Source organism: Polyodon spathula, chromosome 4, assembly GCF_017654505.1.
Source record: "Polyodon spathula isolate WHYD16114869_AA chromosome 4, ASM1765450v1, whole genome shotgun sequence".
Classification (NCBI taxonomy): domain Eukaryota; kingdom Metazoa; phylum Chordata; class Actinopteri; order Acipenseriformes; family Polyodontidae; genus Polyodon; species Polyodon spathula.
In genome coordinates this window covers 20,302,921-20,321,936 of record NC_054537.1, presented here as the reverse complement: position 1 = coordinate 20,321,936, position 19,016 = coordinate 20,302,921, and the positions used below count along the sequence as shown (strand labels likewise).

At 36.6% G+C, this 19,016-nt stretch overlaps 1 protein-coding gene across 3 annotated transcripts in view; it reads left to right on the top strand.

Annotated features, from left to right (window-relative positions):
- Nucleotides 1–19,016, top strand: part of LOC121314300 (sodium/potassium-transporting ATPase subunit beta-1-interacting protein 3) — a 150,534-nt gene that overhangs the window by 101,600 nt on the left and 29,918 nt on the right. For all 3 annotated transcript variants that reach the window (XM_041247405.1, XM_041247404.1, XM_041247406.1), the window contains exon 4: nt 15,948–16,145. In XM_041247405.1, the coding sequence (XP_041103339.1) occupies nt 15,948–16,145 (198 nt within the window). The remainder of the gene's footprint in view (nt 1–15,947; nt 16,146–19,016) is intronic.

Sequence of the window (19,016 nt, the reverse complement as noted above, 5' to 3'; positions counted from 1 at the left end):
CTGGGAAGACTGCCTCGTTTAACTGCGTTGTTCTTCTGTGCTGTTGGCTCCTCCCCTCGCCCGTGTCTCAGAACGGCGCTGAATTTGAATCAGCTGCTCTGAGTTTCAGCTTGTTTGTTTTCAGTAAAACACACGCGGCTGTTTGACTTTGAGCTGCTGCTGTGTTTCTCCAGTGTCCTCTGTTTTCCGATTAAAGCAATTCAAGATGCAATTTCTCCTTACTGCTTCTAAACTGCTCTGTACTTTTCCACGCCTGTACTTCTCCCACTCGCTGTCGCTGGGAAGACTGCCTCATTTAACTGCGTTGTTCTGCTGTGCTGTTGTGTGTAACCCAATTTCATCACCCTTAAACCTATTAACCTGTTCTTCCCACTGTATTACTAATGTATAGTGATCAATGTTAATAGGTGGTTCAATAAATCAGGATTAATGGTATTAAGATCCACCTTTGGATAGATCATTAAAACAGACCTTTAAGCCCTATTGTACTTGGCAACTATGAAGTAAAATCATTAGTTTATTTGATGACTGTGGCAAAGTGGTTAACTGTGTACGGGTGTAGGTAATTCAGCATTGGTCAATGAACAGACAGACAATGGTAATCCAGGTGCAATGGTGTTTATTTTTATAATCCAATTGCTGTGATGACCCAAATACAGCAAACAATAATATTAACAAGCATTACAGTGGTGGGCAAAACACATACAGAAGTACACAGTGTGTGCTAAAGTGATCCTGGTGTATTTACAGTTTATTTGTGACACAGTGCAGTGATGTCTGGGTAAGTGCTGGCCTTTGGCGACAGCTCACTTTTTTTAGACCCAACAGAACCAAAACAAAACACACACGATAACAATTCTCCCGTTCTCCTTCCGGTTCACCATTAACCATATAAAGGACCTTAGCACCTCGCTCCATTCCCTTTTATACAGTCTATCATGACCCCTTGGTTAACGAGTGCAACAGCTCCTCCAATCTGTGGCTGCCTCATCGTTTCCCTTCTGGGTCTATAGTATACCAGAGCTCCGACCCCTTTTTGGATGACCAACTTCCATCCTAACCCTGGGAAAGAATTGTCTGGCCATCCAGCCCAGGGTGCCCTGTTCCCTTTACACAATGCCCTCACAGGTCGGGAGGGAGATTTATAACCAAGAATCATTTTGTCTTTGTCACAATGACTAAGAGACCCAATGACATCCAATGAAAATGAAATGTTTCATTTAGAAATAAATAAGTGTCTGGCTTAATGAACAAATATGCATTTTTTGTATGTTACATGCAGTAAGTAATGTACACAGTGAAATGAAGTAATGAGTAAACAAATGATCAGGTCTCAAAAATACAATTGAATGTGCTATACAGTTATCTATAATACAGTTGCTGCTGGAAAAACAAATGGGATGAACTAAAATTGAAACAATGAATAAGTACACCACTTAATCCATAGTCTATGGCCTAAAGCTATTGAGTTTGCAGGTACTGTATGACCTGTTACTGAACACTGTGACTCCCTTCTAATTGGTTTTGATGACATGGGCTACTATCCAGTCTCTTTACAGTTCAGTGTTCCGCACAGTCTAGTAAATGGCACTCTTGTCATCATTTTTGGCTGTAAGACCGTTTTTCTTAATTATATTCTTCTGAATGTTGTTGTCAACATTCTAGCTTGCCCTTGTTGCTTACACACCAGACTGCTTTTTCGATCACCTCTTCTCCTGATAGAAGAGGTTTTCCAAATCCAAATCACGAATTCCCCATTCTATCATCATTCAATTTGTTGTTTACATGAATGAGTACTCCTTTCTGGGGAAATGTTTAATTCAGAGAATAAATTGCCAGTAGAATGAAAATAAATGGGCCCATAAGCAACAGAAGTAAAATGACTCAAAAACTGAATGATAAGCTTTTTTTTTAAGAATGACTGAGGTATAGTCTGTGACAGGATGATATCACTGGCAAGCTGTGTTAACCAGAAAGACTCAATCACAAGAAAGCTGCAGGTTTAAATGCTTCCATAACATACACACAGCTTCAGAAATACAAGCTCCCCTGAACACCCATGATAATTCCTCATATAATTTACACCACAGCACAAAAGACCTTCACCTCGTACACCGACATTAATTCTTCACACTCATTCTCTCCAACACCCGTGAACACTTATTTTATACACCCGTGGCTGAAGCCTTAATTAATCATGTAAACATTTATTCAATTGACAGCTCCAGCCACATTCCCACATGTGTTTGCAGAGAGGATTTTAACTTCCTCCCTGCCACCCAATATTCCCCAGACAATGCATACCATGCCATGCTGCCACACACCTACAGTAATACAGTAATCCGTCACATATCCGACTGCAGCGGGACCAAGTAAGGGCAGAAATATAAAAAGTCGGATGAATGAATCTTGTTTTAAATACCATTATATACAGATGTAACAATTACTATATTCACACAAGTATTGTTTTGAGATTCAGCTTTTATTAGGGAGCTCCCCTAAATCCCTTGTTTAGAAAGATACAGGGTATTAATGCTTCTGACACGGTAGCCATCTGCCATGTGGGTGTGTGCATTCGCTGCTGAGTGACAGGCAGGAGATCGAGACGGAGGTTGAAGTTGACAAACCCTTCAGGCACGGAGGATTTATTTACATATCAACACACTGAACAGCTCACATGACACTACAGGCAATGGCAGCACACGGAGCACATACAACACAGTGTATGAAAACCTTGGTAAGATCTACAATATCTGAACTAATCTTCTCTGTTCAATAATAAACATTGCTGAAGAGCTTGATCATGGCGGATAAACGGTTAGGGCGGATATGTGACGGGCGGATACGTGACAGATCATTGTAATACAAAATAATACAGATAAACACAGCGGCTGGGTGTACCCTGTCACAAGTCACTTAAATAACTTAAACTGGCTAATCTTGATGAAAATATCCTGTGATGGAAAACTTAATTTAAAGCGTTTCAATGGGTCCACTTTAGAGACTTTTAGATAAAGTGCACTGTTTCTTTCAACTAATTATTTGCATTGTTGCTAAATCACGTACAGTATATTTGTTTATACAGGAGGAAAGTCTCTAACTACTTTTTTTTGATATGCACATCATGTAACAAGGATGAAATGCAGCATTTGCATTTGTCTGGAAGTTGGATTTTCATATTGTGACTTGAATTATATGACTGCATTTAAACCTCAATACCTGTCACCTCAAAAAAGCAACCAAAATGACCCTTGGCAGTTCTTCTGTTCTGTTCTGTTATGGAGCTGAAAATCAATGGTTAATATTGCCAAATGCAATAACTCAAATACTTCATATACATGACGTGTATAGATTGAGACAGTGATGCTGCTGACACAGTGTTACGTTGCCTTGACACCTCCCTACATTTTTGAAGAAATTTCAAGATATGAGCAAATTCTCCACATGATTACAATGTCAGCATACATTCCAGCCATCTAATTCACATACAGGGATACAGCCATTCAACAAATATAGTGGATAGGAAATTAATATTTCAAACATAACAGTAAACAGTTATGAGGTCCTCGATTTCCATACACCATAGATGAAATTGTAAGTAATAATTGTGCATGTTATAAATTATAGTAACAACATTTAAAAAGTGTTTTTAAATGGGTTATTTTGTTTTGTGGGGTCACATTTTCTATTCTGGTGTTCAAAATGTTACTGAGGGATCTCTGGAGCTCACAACTCCACAGTAAAAAAATGCCCCTGAAGTGAAGTTTAATACCTGCCTCTACAGCTTGCAAGGGGGAAGTTAAGTAGAAAGAAACTAATTCCATCTCTTTAATGAGCGCTGGACTCCAGTGGCTCCTGCAGGAGCATTCACATAAATTCACTGTTAATTGTGTGTTTTCGGTAAGACAAATGGCTATTACCTGGACCTGCCCTCTGTCTGGCAGATGTAATCAATTACTCGCTACATGTTGTATTGGAAAAGTGTGCCTTTTCTTTGTCCCTCACTTAAATATGAATTAGCCTATCTGAAAAGCTGCTACCGTGTGACAAGCAATAATTACAGGATTAGTGTTTCTGTTGGAATTTATATAAGGTTGGGGAAAATAAATTAAACAGGTATTGTATTTAGGTATTATTTAGCCTATTGGAAATACCCACGACGCAGCATCGTCCACCGCTAGCATAATAAAGCTTAGGGCTATCAGACCACAAATGGAATTCTCAGCAAACCACATTACTTATGGAATATAAGAAAGCGTTTAGTATTAATTAGCAACAAAAACTAGTGCTGCTTAAAATTACCAAAAAAACAAACAGATTTTTTTTTTTTTTTTTTTTTTTTTTTTTTTAAACGTATCCATTTTCTAATAGCAATAGAATCCTCGGCTTACTGTCTGGTAAGGCCCTTCGCGTTATTTAACAAGACGGGCCTTACTAGGTGGTGAAGTCCCCTTCTTAAGGTTCTGTTACTTACGTATATGCCCTTAGAATGTTTGTAACCGCATCACAAAAAACAATCAAACAATATCATTCCACCAGTTTTAGTCGTCTAATGTTTTAATATGAACACTCCACAAGGCCTGCCGTATAGTGTGGTTTGACATACAGACAGGCTCATGGAAACCAATGAAAATTATTTAAAGCCTGCAAGTCTCTGTTTCAATGGAGCTAAAAAAAATCATAACAACCCCCGCACACCTTAAAATTCAACTACTGAGGGAGAATGTATGAGAGCCCTGATGACCTAAACTGCCCCATCAAGTCACTGGAGAAATATATAATGAAATGGCTGAATAATCTGCCAGCTTTCTATCTCTATCCACAAACCAGACTAAATCCAGCCAATGTGGGTTGTGTGTTCAGGGAGAAGGAGCAGGAGAGAGAGGAGAAATAATTAAAATTAAAAGCTGACAATGCTATCGTGCTAGAGGGCCAGCATGATGTTTCTTGTGTGTTTAGCGTTTGTGCCCTGTTTGTTAGTGTCTGTTTGTCAGTTTTTGCTACTGTACTGCTTTATTTTTGTGTTCAAATGTTTTATTTTGTTCATATAATGAATTCATAACATTCATCATATCACCTCACAGTGCTGTGTTTCTTCCAGGTCTGATGTCACCGCATAGGCCAGCTTGCCACATGCATCTACTTTTACTATCAACAGAAACAACTACAGACATTGTATCTCATTTGTGCTGTTAAGTTCATTTAGTTCTAATTGTGTAAATAATTTAAATTAACAATTTAAAGATAAAATACTAAATGTAAAAGCTTTTTCATAGCATCTGTTGTATCTGTCAGCTCTGTGAAAACAACATCATGTTGTTCCCTGTCTTTGAGGTTCCTAAATTACAAAGTGAGGAGGGATATTGTGAAATACAGCATCCAGGTCTAAATACATAATAAAAATGGTTTGGATCTTTTAACAAATCTTTTGAAACACACAAAACAAAAACTCTCAAAACAGGCATGTGACAAATTACCCTGCAGTAAGTCATGTTGACTTAACCCATTAGATACTGGTTGAAGTGACAGGCACTGCACATTTAGCACTATTTAATAATATAATAAATAAAAACTTTAAACCACTCAAATATGGTGGCCAAGAGTATTTTTGACAACTGTATTTCAATGCACAGTAGTAGTTAATGACATATAATATTTAAGCAAATGTGTTTAAGTACTTATTAGAAGTATAAGCTCTTATTTTTGTCACATCACAGCAAATATTCACTTATTGCCACACATCTGATGCATCTCAATATCTTAGGTTAAAAAGACATACAGTGTTAAACATGATCCTCCTAATAGAGATACACAAAAAATGCAATTAAACAGAGATTTGACATATATCGGAAAGTTTTTGAAATATATTATTTTTTCAGTGCTAATTACCTCTTTCATTTTATACAATTGTTCAAGCTCTTAAAATCTGAAATATGCTTCATTATGGTAATGTGTTCCAGTAGAAATCATTAAGTTAATGGAATATTGTACAGTGACAGCACGTTTGCATTTGAATGCTTCTTCCCAGGACACAGTAAATGCATTAATTTATCACATTTATTTAGAATGTATTTTGTAGCCAGTGTAATTGGATGCCAGTGGTTCTAAGCCAAAGTAAGCCACTTGAGTTAAAAGAATAAATTGTGCCGGATAGAAACCCTTCCATATAAAAAGTGCACGAATGTGAACATGTACTGTATTGTTGGTTTTAAAAGCCTGTGTTTTTGGAAGTAATGGTCACCTGTGTCATCCTGACTGTTGATAATAAAGGTCCCCTTTTATTTATAGGTGGTGTTCAGCAAGCATAAGATGATCTCAGTGCAACTTTGCTAATATGACAGAGTACTGGGCTGCTCACTAGCTCTTCTCACCGAATACCCTCAATGGGCGACCAAACTTTTACCCATCACTCGGGTGGAGATCAAACAAGTTTATCGTCAAATATTAACTCTTAAAGGGGTAGGCTATGCATTAGACAGAGGTTCATTATAATCGCTTCACAAAATTACTTGGTGAAGAAACTAAGACAAGCATTTCTGCTAATCCTTTACCTCAATTTAAGGCTTTTGAACATTTGTCTTCTTGATTTAGGTCTTGCTTCTCGAACAGTTTGTAATGATCTATGTTCATATATTTTAGGTATGTAAAATGAGTATGTCTAATCCTCAAACATGTGTTATGTTAGTAAAACTTATAGCATGTAAAATACAGTGACCCAGAATAAGAAAAGTGGCTTTGCAAAGAATCATATATGGTAGGCTATCCAGCATTAGCTAGTGAGCCACATGCATTACTGAACATACAGTGAAATAAAAATAAAATGTAGGGTGCATGTACTCCCAATATAATATGTGCAATTATGCTTAAATGACACTCAAATTGATTAGATTAAAAGCTCCATGTATTGACAAAATGTGTACATTTTTAGTAATACTGGATGATATAGGATATGGCTGCCTTGTGACTAAATTTGCTTAGTTCTGGTGAAGCATTAATTTTACAGATAATTGTTTTTATAACACACAGGCTGAATTTATCCTTTCAAAATCACCTGCAATTGTCAATATTGATAAAATATGATGTCTGATTACTTCAGTGACATGAGCTAAAAAAACTGCAGGAAACATGAAATATTACAAGAGTTATTCAACAATATGGTTGCATATGCAAATATAGAAAATAATTTTGAAAATTCCTTGTAAATTAAGTCTGAAACACTGTCTGCATTTAGTGTCTTATATGTTTTGGAACTATTTGTTTACTTGAAATAGGAAGATATTTATCAGTGCCACTGCTTTTGGAGAAATTCCAAGCCTTGATATTCGTGGTGTCTTGTTGCTTTGGCAGAAAGAGCAGGAGCCCATATAAATTGCCCACTGACATTTGTGGCAGTGTCATATGAAAGAAATGTCCCTGCAGAGCATGTGACATGTGACAGCAGTGGAAATGTAGGCAGGACAAAAGCCATCATCTCCAGAGCGATCCTGCCAAAGCAAGTTAGTAACAACCTGACTAAACTAAAACCACCAAACATGGCAACTGCATTCTGAACCTCTTCACCAGACGCAGCTTATCCAAAAAATCCCTAAGGATGGCACAAGTAACAAATGTAAAAAGGATTGCCATTTTTTTTTTTTTTTTTTAATACATCTCTACATAAATAAAGGGCAGCTTAAAGCCCTTATGATAACTGTATTGTTGTATGTTTATGATTTAAAAAAGAATGGGTTATTGTTATTATTTTGGGGTTATCTAAATTTATGGTTTGTGGGGTGGTATTGCTATGATTTAAATGTATTAGTGAGAGTGAGAGAAAGAGAAAGATCTTTTTTTTTTTTTTTTTTTTAAAGAATAGCAATTGCTACTCATCCTGGAAGTAGCACAATACTTGTTTTGGTGGCTGTATTAGTTTTGTGTTTATGATTTGTTTTTGTATACACTTTTATTTTGCTTTGTGAGCAGTGTTTTTTTTGTTGGCCTTTTAGATATATTTTTGTAATCTAATAAATACACGGACCAGCGCTTCAACCTGTAGTAAGTAAGACCAGTAAGTCAGGGTTTTCAATGAAATAAACAAATAAACGTACAGTTAAATCCATTCACTTTCACTGTGTGTTTGTGACTGGTGATTAAGTGACTGGATTCTTGATCCCCTGCACCGTCTTTGTCCCCCTCAGCCTAACCTACCAATTTACCTATTTGTCAACTGAATTTATGGAACATAAATCTATATAATAAGTATAACATGTTCTTTGTTTGGAGAGAGTCTGGGTGCTTTACATTGCTGTAGCAAGGTGATTAATAAGGAATACTATATTATTGTCTATTTATTTGCATTGGTGCATTATCAATACAGTTTAAAAAAAAAATGTAAATGTTTTTTTTTTTTTTATTTTTAGGGGGTGAGTTAGTTGACATGGAAAGGGAAAGCACAAGAGACATTTACAGAACCACAACAGCCTAGTAACAGTGAGAGGAGACTAAATGAACACAGTAGCCAAGTACATCAAGAGTAGCAACTTCCTTATTATTAAGGAAGGGCTAAATGGTTGCGAAAAAGACATTGTTGGATTTTGTTCAGGTGGAAAAAGGAATGCCATAGTACAGAACGTTACTTTCAAGTACTCACCCAAAATACATTTTACTCACATAGCAACATTCGCAACCCCCTAAGGCAATCGCAAAACACTTCTGAGGAATGTCCTTATTTACATACAAATGTAGCAATTTAGCAAACCATCAACAGTGTTAGGATTTGTGTTTCTATTGACATGTGAAAACCAGGTCTAAACTGTGTGCAGATTACATGGTCGACTATAAATATAGGTGAAACTACCAGGGAAGCAGGCAAAGAAAAGAGAGAGAGAAAAGAGAAATAAAATAAATATGGAGTACTCACTGGATTTCTACGTGGCCAGACAAAGATAGAGGAGGAGGAGACTTACCCAAATATTTAGAAGTCATCTGTCTTTTCCCGAGCCTGTCTGACACACAGTGTATGCAGCAATTTTGCCTCAACAGACAAACAGTCACTGACATTTGCCAACTGCTTCAGGCTGACCTTGAAGGAAACATGCGGAGATGCATAGTGTTTACAACCATATTCAGAACCACTTCAGTGAGGGTTAATGCTCACTTAAGACTGATTTGTTGGGAAAAAACATATGTGAGCACTAAAACACAAGTGTTTTTTTCAGAATTCAGTATGTCATATAGTACTTGTATTGCTGTCATGGCCCTTCAGACCACCACCGAAGTTTGTATTCATTAGCATGTTGCTGACAGTCTCTCACAGGATCAAAGGACTGGAGGTGCACTGTCCATGCTGACCTAACAGCCCAGTTGCTTTATTGATACATTTTGGCAGGTCAGGTTGGCGGCACGTGCATTGCCATGTTATTCCTGCTGTACAAATATATAGTGTCCACATGCCTTCCATCTGTATGGAGATATGTCAATATTAACCTAAATTGAAGTCGATACTGTACTTGCCAATAACATAATTTGCATATGACATTTGCTTTGTAAAAGATATCAAAGGACACAAATGTAGATTTTATTTACTTATCTCTTGGATTATCATTTTAAAATGTTTATATAAATGTAATGTTTTATAAAGCTTATAAATGTCCTAAAACAATAGACAAAAGCATAATGGAAACGTGAGATAAACAATGGCCGGCTTATTTGTGAATTAGTTTGTTGTTTTTCCTAGAGATTTAATTTTGCAGTTCTAAAATCCACATAGGCCTACACTTTCGATAAATACTTCAGCAAAGAATGGTGGTTTATTTCTCAGAAACAAAACAATTCATTTTGCACCTATCCTAAATTAGAACTGGAAACCTTGGGACTTTTGTTTGCGTGAAGTAAACAAATATTGATCATCGGCCTACGCTCACAGCGGTGCTGTGGTACAGCTGTGACAGCACACTGCAGTAATGAGGGCTGGCACAAAGTGAGTGAGGATCAGAGATGTGGTGTGAAGAGGGCTGAGTGCTTTGCAGCCCTCTGGAACTGATGAAATGGAGTGGAAAAGTTAAGGTTACTTTGGAAATTGTTGGCCTCTGAAAGCAAATGATGCTTTCCATTCAGGGCAGCCTGGTACATTCACAGACTGCTATTAATAGTGCTTAATTTGCATTTAATGGGAATTGATTAATGGCTGGTTCAGACATTACATTAAGATGTGGTTTGCGAGATGGCTCTATGCTGTTTGCACTTACAATTTTGTAAAGGTAGACATTGTTTGATATAATATAAAGAATTTCCATTTGTGACCAGTAGCATCCAAATGTGTAAGCGCTCTGTTGAGCTCCACATACAGACATACAGTTGTTCATTCTACATCACATTTCATATGAATTACAGTAGCTTATTTTTGTCATATGGTAGAGTGTAAAATGGGACATGGGGGGTTGGAAAGTTCTTTCTGTCTCACTAGCGTATCTGAAATTGTCATTGTGACATGCTTACCTGCATGTGCCTGCTTTGCATATGGGTTTGAGTGCTTGCTCATAGTGAGAGATTTGAGCTTTAGACTATGATGCCTTATACAGTAAAACTGTGTTAAAACTTTCTATATATAAACCATTCTTCACAATCATGATGAGTATAGGAAACATTAATGTTTCCCGAATGGTATGGATGCATTTCCACCAAATTAGTAATTACAATAGAGAATTGCTAGAACTAAAAGCACTTTTTTAAAAGAAGGTAGTAAATAGTATGTGGGTAAGGTTTCCATATGTAACTATTTATAATACAAATTCATTAGTAGAAAATGTTTACATCTTTATAAACTACAGGAATTTAGTCATATTATCTGAAACCCCTTTCAGACTGGCATGCTCTGCTCAGGTCGTGACCCATTGTCAGGCAGGTCGGCTACGCAATTTCACGCTGCTTTTTGAAGAAGCAGGGTTGACCTGGGTGACAGAAGCAAGTAAATGAGCGTACGCAATTCTCCAGAAGCAGCTTGTTACAGACGCTTCCATTCCAGCTTTTCTGGATTGAATCGTCACCCAAATGCTGATTAGAGCAAATGTTTGTTTTATCCCTGTTACAATCTGGCTCATGGTGAGTCTCAATCAACAAAAATATGGCTAAACAGAATAAACAGAAACGTTCCTTGCGGAAGGGAAACCTTCACGGAGGTATGGCTGTTTGTTACTTCATCCTCTTACGAACAGGCCATCATGCATTTTGTCACGCTCGACCGAGCTCAACCTGGGTGCGACCCAGCTATGTGGTTTCACACTACACCTGATTGTGACTCAAGTAGCCAGAACCCGGGTCGGGACCGGGTGTGAAAGGGGCTTAAGATAATAGGACTACAGTGCCTCGTCTTTGTGCAACCATACCTACCAACTGTACAGATCAACCAACAAAATCCACTTATCAAAATAGCATGCAGATTTCTAAGCTCATTCAACAATCAAAAAATGCTGCAACATTAAAATATGATTTTATTACGAGCTAGAGAAATGTATTCAGCTGTTTATAACTAATTATAACTAATATAGTACACCTAACTGTACGGTACATAATATGGCTGTGATTGTATCACAGGGTTAGGGTTAGGTAGATCACAGGGTTCTTGTGACATGTACAGCTGGGTGTATTGTATACCTTATAATATTTAGCACTGGTTTTGATGTAGTGTGGTGTATCACAAAGTGATTTAATAACCACACAGTATTAAATTATGTCTACTGTAATTACCACTCCAGTACTTAATATATGTCTTGCCTTATCAGTTTAAAATAATAATAATTTACAAGGGTTCAGAAGGTGGCATGGAAAATTCAGACACTTTCTATTAATCACAAATATTTTCATAAACTTGTGTTCATTAAGTACAGGAAGAATATGTGAGAAAGAGGAAATGCAGTTATAGTTCAATAAACACTAAAAAGATTTAGCCAAGTCTCCTTTCCAAGGTTCAGGGAATCAAATGGATGATTTAATAATGAGCTTCAGTTAAATCTAAGTCATCATATCACAGGGGTGCCATTTAGCACTTGAGCACAATATGGATTCAAAAAAGACTATTAATATGAATGAAATTCCCAATTGAGTTGAAATGAAAAGCTATTAAAATTGTGGTTTTGTATGAACTGGAAAATGTTATGCCCAAAAGAATATTTCTCCTCTGAAAAGCAAGGCTGTGTCTATATTGAGGCTGACTAAGTCACCAGACCACTGATTAATGTTAAATAATACAGAATTATTATATTCTTTTGTATTCATTGGTTCTGTTCATCAGTAGAAATAAGGGCCCTTATAAAGACCTAATTGCTTCATGACCAAATTAAGAATAGCTTAAAATTAATATTTCAGTCATTTCTGGTCAACGCTGTTCTTTCACAATTGTCATCAAGTAAGCAGTATGCTGGAACCACTTAATAAGATGCCTTACAATATGTCCCACTAAATTCAAGACTGTTTCTCTATGCTTCATGTACCCAAGGGCAGGAGGTAGGGTGCATGCTAATAGATTGCTGGTCATACCCTTCAAACCCCTGAAGTTTATTCCATTACATGGACTGAGGCCCTCATGAATGTCAATGATTTTCTCAGTATAAAGTTTTTAATTTATTACATCGGAGGGTGTCATTAATGTGATCTTGTGATTTATCGATTAGGATAGAGATAAATAAGTCGATGCGTCACTATAAAAGTGGCGATCAATCTACTTATTTAGGACCTTTCATCAGTATGTACAGAATCTCTTGCAATCAGTCGGCCGTCAGGCCAACCAGCACGATAAGATAGGACAATGGTGGCTGGGAAAAAAGTGTGTGATCTAGGGGTTATTTGTGCCAAGTGCCCGTGTGTGTTAAAAAAACACGAAATTAGGTACACGATTAGTTGGAATTATTATTTTTTCATTGGCTACAAGGATTTCAAATTAAAAGTAGACATGTTCAAAGTCAAGTTTCACGTAACATTTACGGGCTAAATTAATAAGTCAGAGAAGTGGCAACCTTAGGCACAAACTACCTTGATCCGAGCAACTACGCAGGTGACCGCAAAGGGAAGAACAACATGGTAACGGGGGGAGGGCCAAGCAGAAGATAATAAATAAAGTACACAATAAAAGTCATATCACTAGAGACACAATGCAAAGTGAATTCCTCCCATTCCTGTTCCATGCACACATCACTACTAAGACAGAACATATCATTGATTCCCTTAGGGTTAAAAAGAGTCAATGGGCTATTTGTACTTCCTAAAATTGGTTGTTATTATTATTACCCTACAGGTGATTTCAAATAAACTGAAAGTTTAGTTCAAATTACGGGCAATTATAAGCCACAAGTATAACCTTGTGCCATCTTTTTGTATCGCTACAGTGTTAAAACAACACTTTAAACTGATTTTTATTTTGTCCAATCATAATATAGAATGCTCTGAATAAATATGTGGTTAATTTAGATGAATTGATATTTTTTGTTTTATTTTTCAATAGTTACTATCTCATCTATACATGTACTACCTCATGCAATCAGTTTAAAATGAGCTCACACAAGTCAGCAACAGTGTGTTTCACATTGCCTGGGGAAAGAGAAATACCCACAAAAGATTAAAATCTCAAGAAATCTTTCAATTCAAACCTGCTGAGCCGTTGAAAAATACATTTTGTCAAAACATTTGTCCGCTTTTTTGCAGGTACAGTAAACTACCATGTAGCAGGGACGAGCCTTGTGTGTAAATAGTGTGGCAGGACAGAGCCCTGTTTGCAAATATTGTGGCAGGGCAGTGCCCTGTGTGTAAATAGTGTGGCAGGGCAGAGCCCTGTGTGTAAATAGTGTGGCAGGGCAGATGTTTTGTTTGTATGTCGGTGGTGTTGGTGGTGGTGGTGGTTGGCAGGGATGGGATTAATTCCTATCCCTAACAAATACATGTGAGAATGTGGCTGGTCCCGAATGAGATAATTGGTGCTAATTGGGAACAGCCACATGATGTAAAAAAAGAGCTAAAAGCGCCATTAGCGGCAGCAGTCAGGGAGGGAGATGCTCATATATAGGTCTCCAGCTTACCGGTATATTTTACTTGGGTGATGGTTTTCTTTTGGTTTTAAGTGCTGGGGTACACATTTATTAACCACAAAAACACTCTGAATCATTTGCTTAGGAAAAAAGATTAACTGTCTGAGCCGAAGCACATGAAATGCTTCATTCTCTTTAGTGCCATCTCTTGGTAGATCTGCACAACTCAGTACACTGAGACACTTTCATACACTTTTGAAATCAAGCAATTTCATTTTAAATTTTCTCAGTTATTTGGGCAACTATAATTTAAACAATCATTTCAATGTAAAGGAACATTTCAGTGCTTTTTCTAAAGACAGAGCACAGCCTCTGCTTTCTTCAAAATTGACTGGAATATTTATTTTTACATATCAACCACACATGCGATTAACCAATAAAACCTTCTTAAATAATCATACTAGAAATATAAAAGTGTTGTCCAATCAAAAACAAGCTCTTGTTGCTTGAAATAAGACAACGTAATTTGATGAGACTGCAGCAACCGTAGTGTGTAAGATGGTGTGACAAGTAGGATATTTTGATTCATACTTACAAGTAGGTTCTTCTGTGGCACATGTAGTATAACTCTAGCTATAAAGTAGAGGTGGAAAATAATGGGTTCGAATCCCTGCCGTTTCCATTTTAAAGAAATTGTGTACTCTGTCCTTTATACACTTATAATAGATCAGAGGATCTTTATTTTTTACCAGAAATGTTCTAAAAGAGCTCTGTTTGTACATAATTAATGTTTTTTGTTTGTTGCTAATTTGAAAAAATATGTAAATGTTTATGAAATATAAAGCAAAAAGCAGCTTGACTGAAACACCACACTGTGAGCACTGTTGACAAAAAGAGTACGTATTGGGTAATATATATATATATATATATATATATATATATATATATATATATATATATATATATATATTCCTTTCTATATAAAGCAGCGTCTTTCTCCCCCAACTGCTGTCCTTAATTGGGCTTTTAGCTCTCTTTTTGCATCATGTAGCTGTTCCCAATTAGCACCAATTATCTCATTGGGAACAGTCACATTCTCACATGTATTGGGCAGGGATAGGAATTAGCCAACCACCAACATACAACCAAAACACTATTTACAAGCAGGGCTCTGTCCTGCCACACTATGTGCACACAGGTTTCTGCCCTGTCACCTGCCACCATAGGTTATACAGGGTGCTGTAGCCAACACCTTTAATTGTTCTTTTTTTGTGAGAGTAAGTAGCTTCAAATGTAATTTTGAATGTCTTATTTGCGTTTTTTTGTTAGTTTTTTTTTTATTATTTTATTGTATTGGAAATGATTCTGGGTCCTGTTGCTCCAATATTTTGTTATTTAAATTTTTCTCTAGTTTTGTCATTACTTTGCTTTGAACTTGTCTGGATAATCCCAAGTGCCAGGACTGGACAGCCTTCCTTGTTCTATTGAAATCACTTCAAATGTGACCATTCAACTGTCAGCACCACCTACTCTACATTTCTATAATCAATGTCAAATGGTTTGAATGAAATGAGTAAGTCTTTAAAGTCTCTCCAGACAATGCTAAGGCAAGTAAAAAAACTAGGTAAAGGCCGGCTAAGAGAAAAACGAACAAAACCTAGAGCCACTCAGAATGATACCAAACATAATAAAATAGTCAGAAATAAAAAAATTTAAAAAAAAAAAAACTGCTACAAAAGTTCACTTTCACCCACTGGTTCATCCAGTATAGAAGGGTAAATACTTAATTTTGTGACAATGATAATATTAATTTGCCTGGCGCAATCTGCTGTTTTAATCTGTTGAGGACACACAGCACTTCTTCGGTGTTTGATTTGTTGTAACCTCCCTGTACTTGCCTGTGTGCTGCTTAACCTTCTCCTATCTTTCTCTTTCTATTTCTCTCTATGTCAGGACACTGATTTCATGACCTTTAACATCTCTATGCACCGCTCCTGGTGGCGGGAGCACGGGCCAGGCTGTGTGAGGATGGAGGTCCCGGCACCAGCCACTCGTAGCCTTGACGACCACTCTTACATATCTGTGACTGGCTGCATCGTTGAGTTCCAATATCTGGAGGTCATTCACAGCTCCTATCAAATACTACTAGCTGTAAGTATGACTTGCCCACTTTGAGCACTACTACCATTTTTTGGAGTAACAGTTGTTTTCTGATTAGTAGGCAAATTATGATATTTTCAAGGTGTGTGTAACTTATTCCTAAAACAGTTCCAGATCTTCAGAGACAGGTAAAAAGGTAGGAATTAAATGAGTTCTGACTGCAACACAAAATAAATTGTCCTTTACTTTAGAAAATAAGATTAGGTTTATGTCCACTGGAAGTACTGACAGGCTTACTCAGCGCTCATGTGATAATTCAAGATCATGTGATAAATGTAAACAAGCTATATAGGCCTGTTCCCTCTAGTCTGTGTTTCTTTTTGAGATGCCTCCTGCACTTTCCTCTGCTCTCAATATAGACAGCAGCATCTGGCATCATGGCTCCATCTGGTGAACTGTGAGTTTGACAATTAACGTGCTTATGATCCGCATTATCCATCAAATAAGATGGTGTTAATCCCATGTTTAAATAATGTGTACCAAATTAGGACAAGTTAATACACATCAAAACAGAGACCTGAAGGCAAGGTGGTGTCCATTTAGGCAGAATAATGGAGTGAAATGATACAGTTTTAAGAAAAGGAATTACTCAAAATCATTTCAAACATAATACAAGGGTAAACTATAAATTCACTAGCAGACATGTGTGTGCCTGGTCTTCAAATGATCGTGTTAGCAGGAAAAGACCTCAGATATTAAAGTGTTAAAATGGTTGAAGGGTTAAAGACAAACCACGTAACTTGTTTTTACTGGAGACCTTGTGTTGTGTTTTAAAATGACAAAAGCAGAAATAGCTCTTTACAAAATAATGAAATTAAGAAAGACAAAAAATCTATACATACAGTAGTTGAAAATTCAAAGCCTAGGACAACTGGGTTTACAGGCACAATGCTGAAAATAAACTTGCAGTCCAAAGAGAAAAAAAAAAAGCACCTGTAGTAACCTAGCTTGGGAATCTCAAAGGGATAACTAAATGAGAAAGGAGAATGACTTTAATCAGAAACTAAAATAATGTGTAGTTATCTTGGGTATTGATTATAGTTTGGGGTTTGTTTTAAGCTTGTTCTGCATAAACAACTGATCCACAAATTATCTGCAGAGTCTACCGTAAGAGATGTGCAAAGTGCATTTTACACTTAGGGTTGATAAACCCAGAACCTAGAACAGGTTACAATACTATCAGTCCTAAAAGATTGATCGTATCAATGAAAATGACCATATCATGATACACATCTCTATTTACGTATCAATTTTATTTGATGTTTAAAATTATTCCATCACAGCTTTTATTTGTGTCCTACTCTGAAATTTTTTTAGAAGTTGTTGGTTGCACTTGTGTAGCGGTATTTATAATTATAAAAAATAGTTTGAACGTTTGAACAGCACTCAGCAGTTATCCAGTTAAAATATGAAGTATGATTTTTATTTATTTTTTAATCACAGAACGTATTCTAGTTTTCTCACCAATCATCCTCTTCATAAATTATTGCTGCATTGCTAATTTAAAGAATCTGCATGGCATTATTTATTAAATGAAAAATGGCGTTCAGAGAGCCTGAATATTATCTCATCAAAGGAAAGACATATTTAATTAAAAATCAACTGTGGCAGAATAGCATTTACAGTGAAGAGTGCTGAGGAGCCTGTAAATAATGTATAGAAGCATTTCTAGTGTCTAGGCTTCTGCTGGAACAGTTTTGTGCTTAAGCTTTTGACCCTTCGATAGTTATTACAGGACAGGGACAACGGTGTTCTCTTTTTCTTCACTTGGTATTATAAGAATGACAACATTATAGAAACATACCAGCAACTTTCAGGGGTTCCTGTGTACATTTCATTTAGAGTTAAAGGCTGTTAATAAATGTAGCAACCAGTAAAGGTTTCAGTCATAAAATGTGTGATAAATTACTCGGGGTGTGTGAAAATTTCAGATTAGATTTTCGCCTTGGAAATCGTCTTTCCAAATCATATCAGTATTTGTCTATAAATCCCATTAAAGTTTAAAAACGTGATAGATGATTTTAGCCCCAATATATTGTGTTGAAATATATAACACAAAACAAAACAAAAAAAGACAAGGTCTAATCTAGGTTAAGACATGCAGACCATAAAGAGCAAGTCTAAAGCAACTATACAAGGGTGATACAGGGACAAAGAAAGATGTCTTGCATACCTAAATAAAGCTTGCATAATCCTTGCAGTCAGATAACTTTTCCTTGTGTGATCCATGCATACTTTGTATTACCCGTAACATAACCTGTGCATTTGTTGTGCAAGGCATGCATGAAATCCTTCCTTATCCTCATTGTCATCACAGTTCTTGCTTGAAACTTTCATTCATGGTCTTGCTTGCTCTGCTTGATCCGAGAACGATCCTTGCATTTTTGTTGGTATGGGAAGGCATTAGTTTACCTATACACTTTTGTGCAATAACCATAACTATTATTTCTCCCAAATAAGTTTCTGTTAAGATGGTATTACTGTTTTATAAGTTTATAGAAAATACAATAATGGGTATACACAGGAAGCATAATGTGGCAGGGGTCTGTGTAGTGATTTGGAGTGGGGGTGGCAGCAGGAGCACTTTTACTGAATTCTATGTCAGTTCAAGCCATACCAGACCATGTCCTAATAATGATATAATTGAAATTCATCAGCACTATTGGAATGTAAAAATACTTACTGGTTCTGCAGTGTATTTCTGTATCAGTCATAGCTTTACTGGTGCACAAGTTACAAATTTTTTACCTTAAAGCCAAAAACTGATAATGCTGCAAAACAATGAGGGCTCCTAAGTACACTGTTACTAGCCTCTACCAGAGTAGTTTTTTAGCATGAACAATGATGAATAAATATTACCAA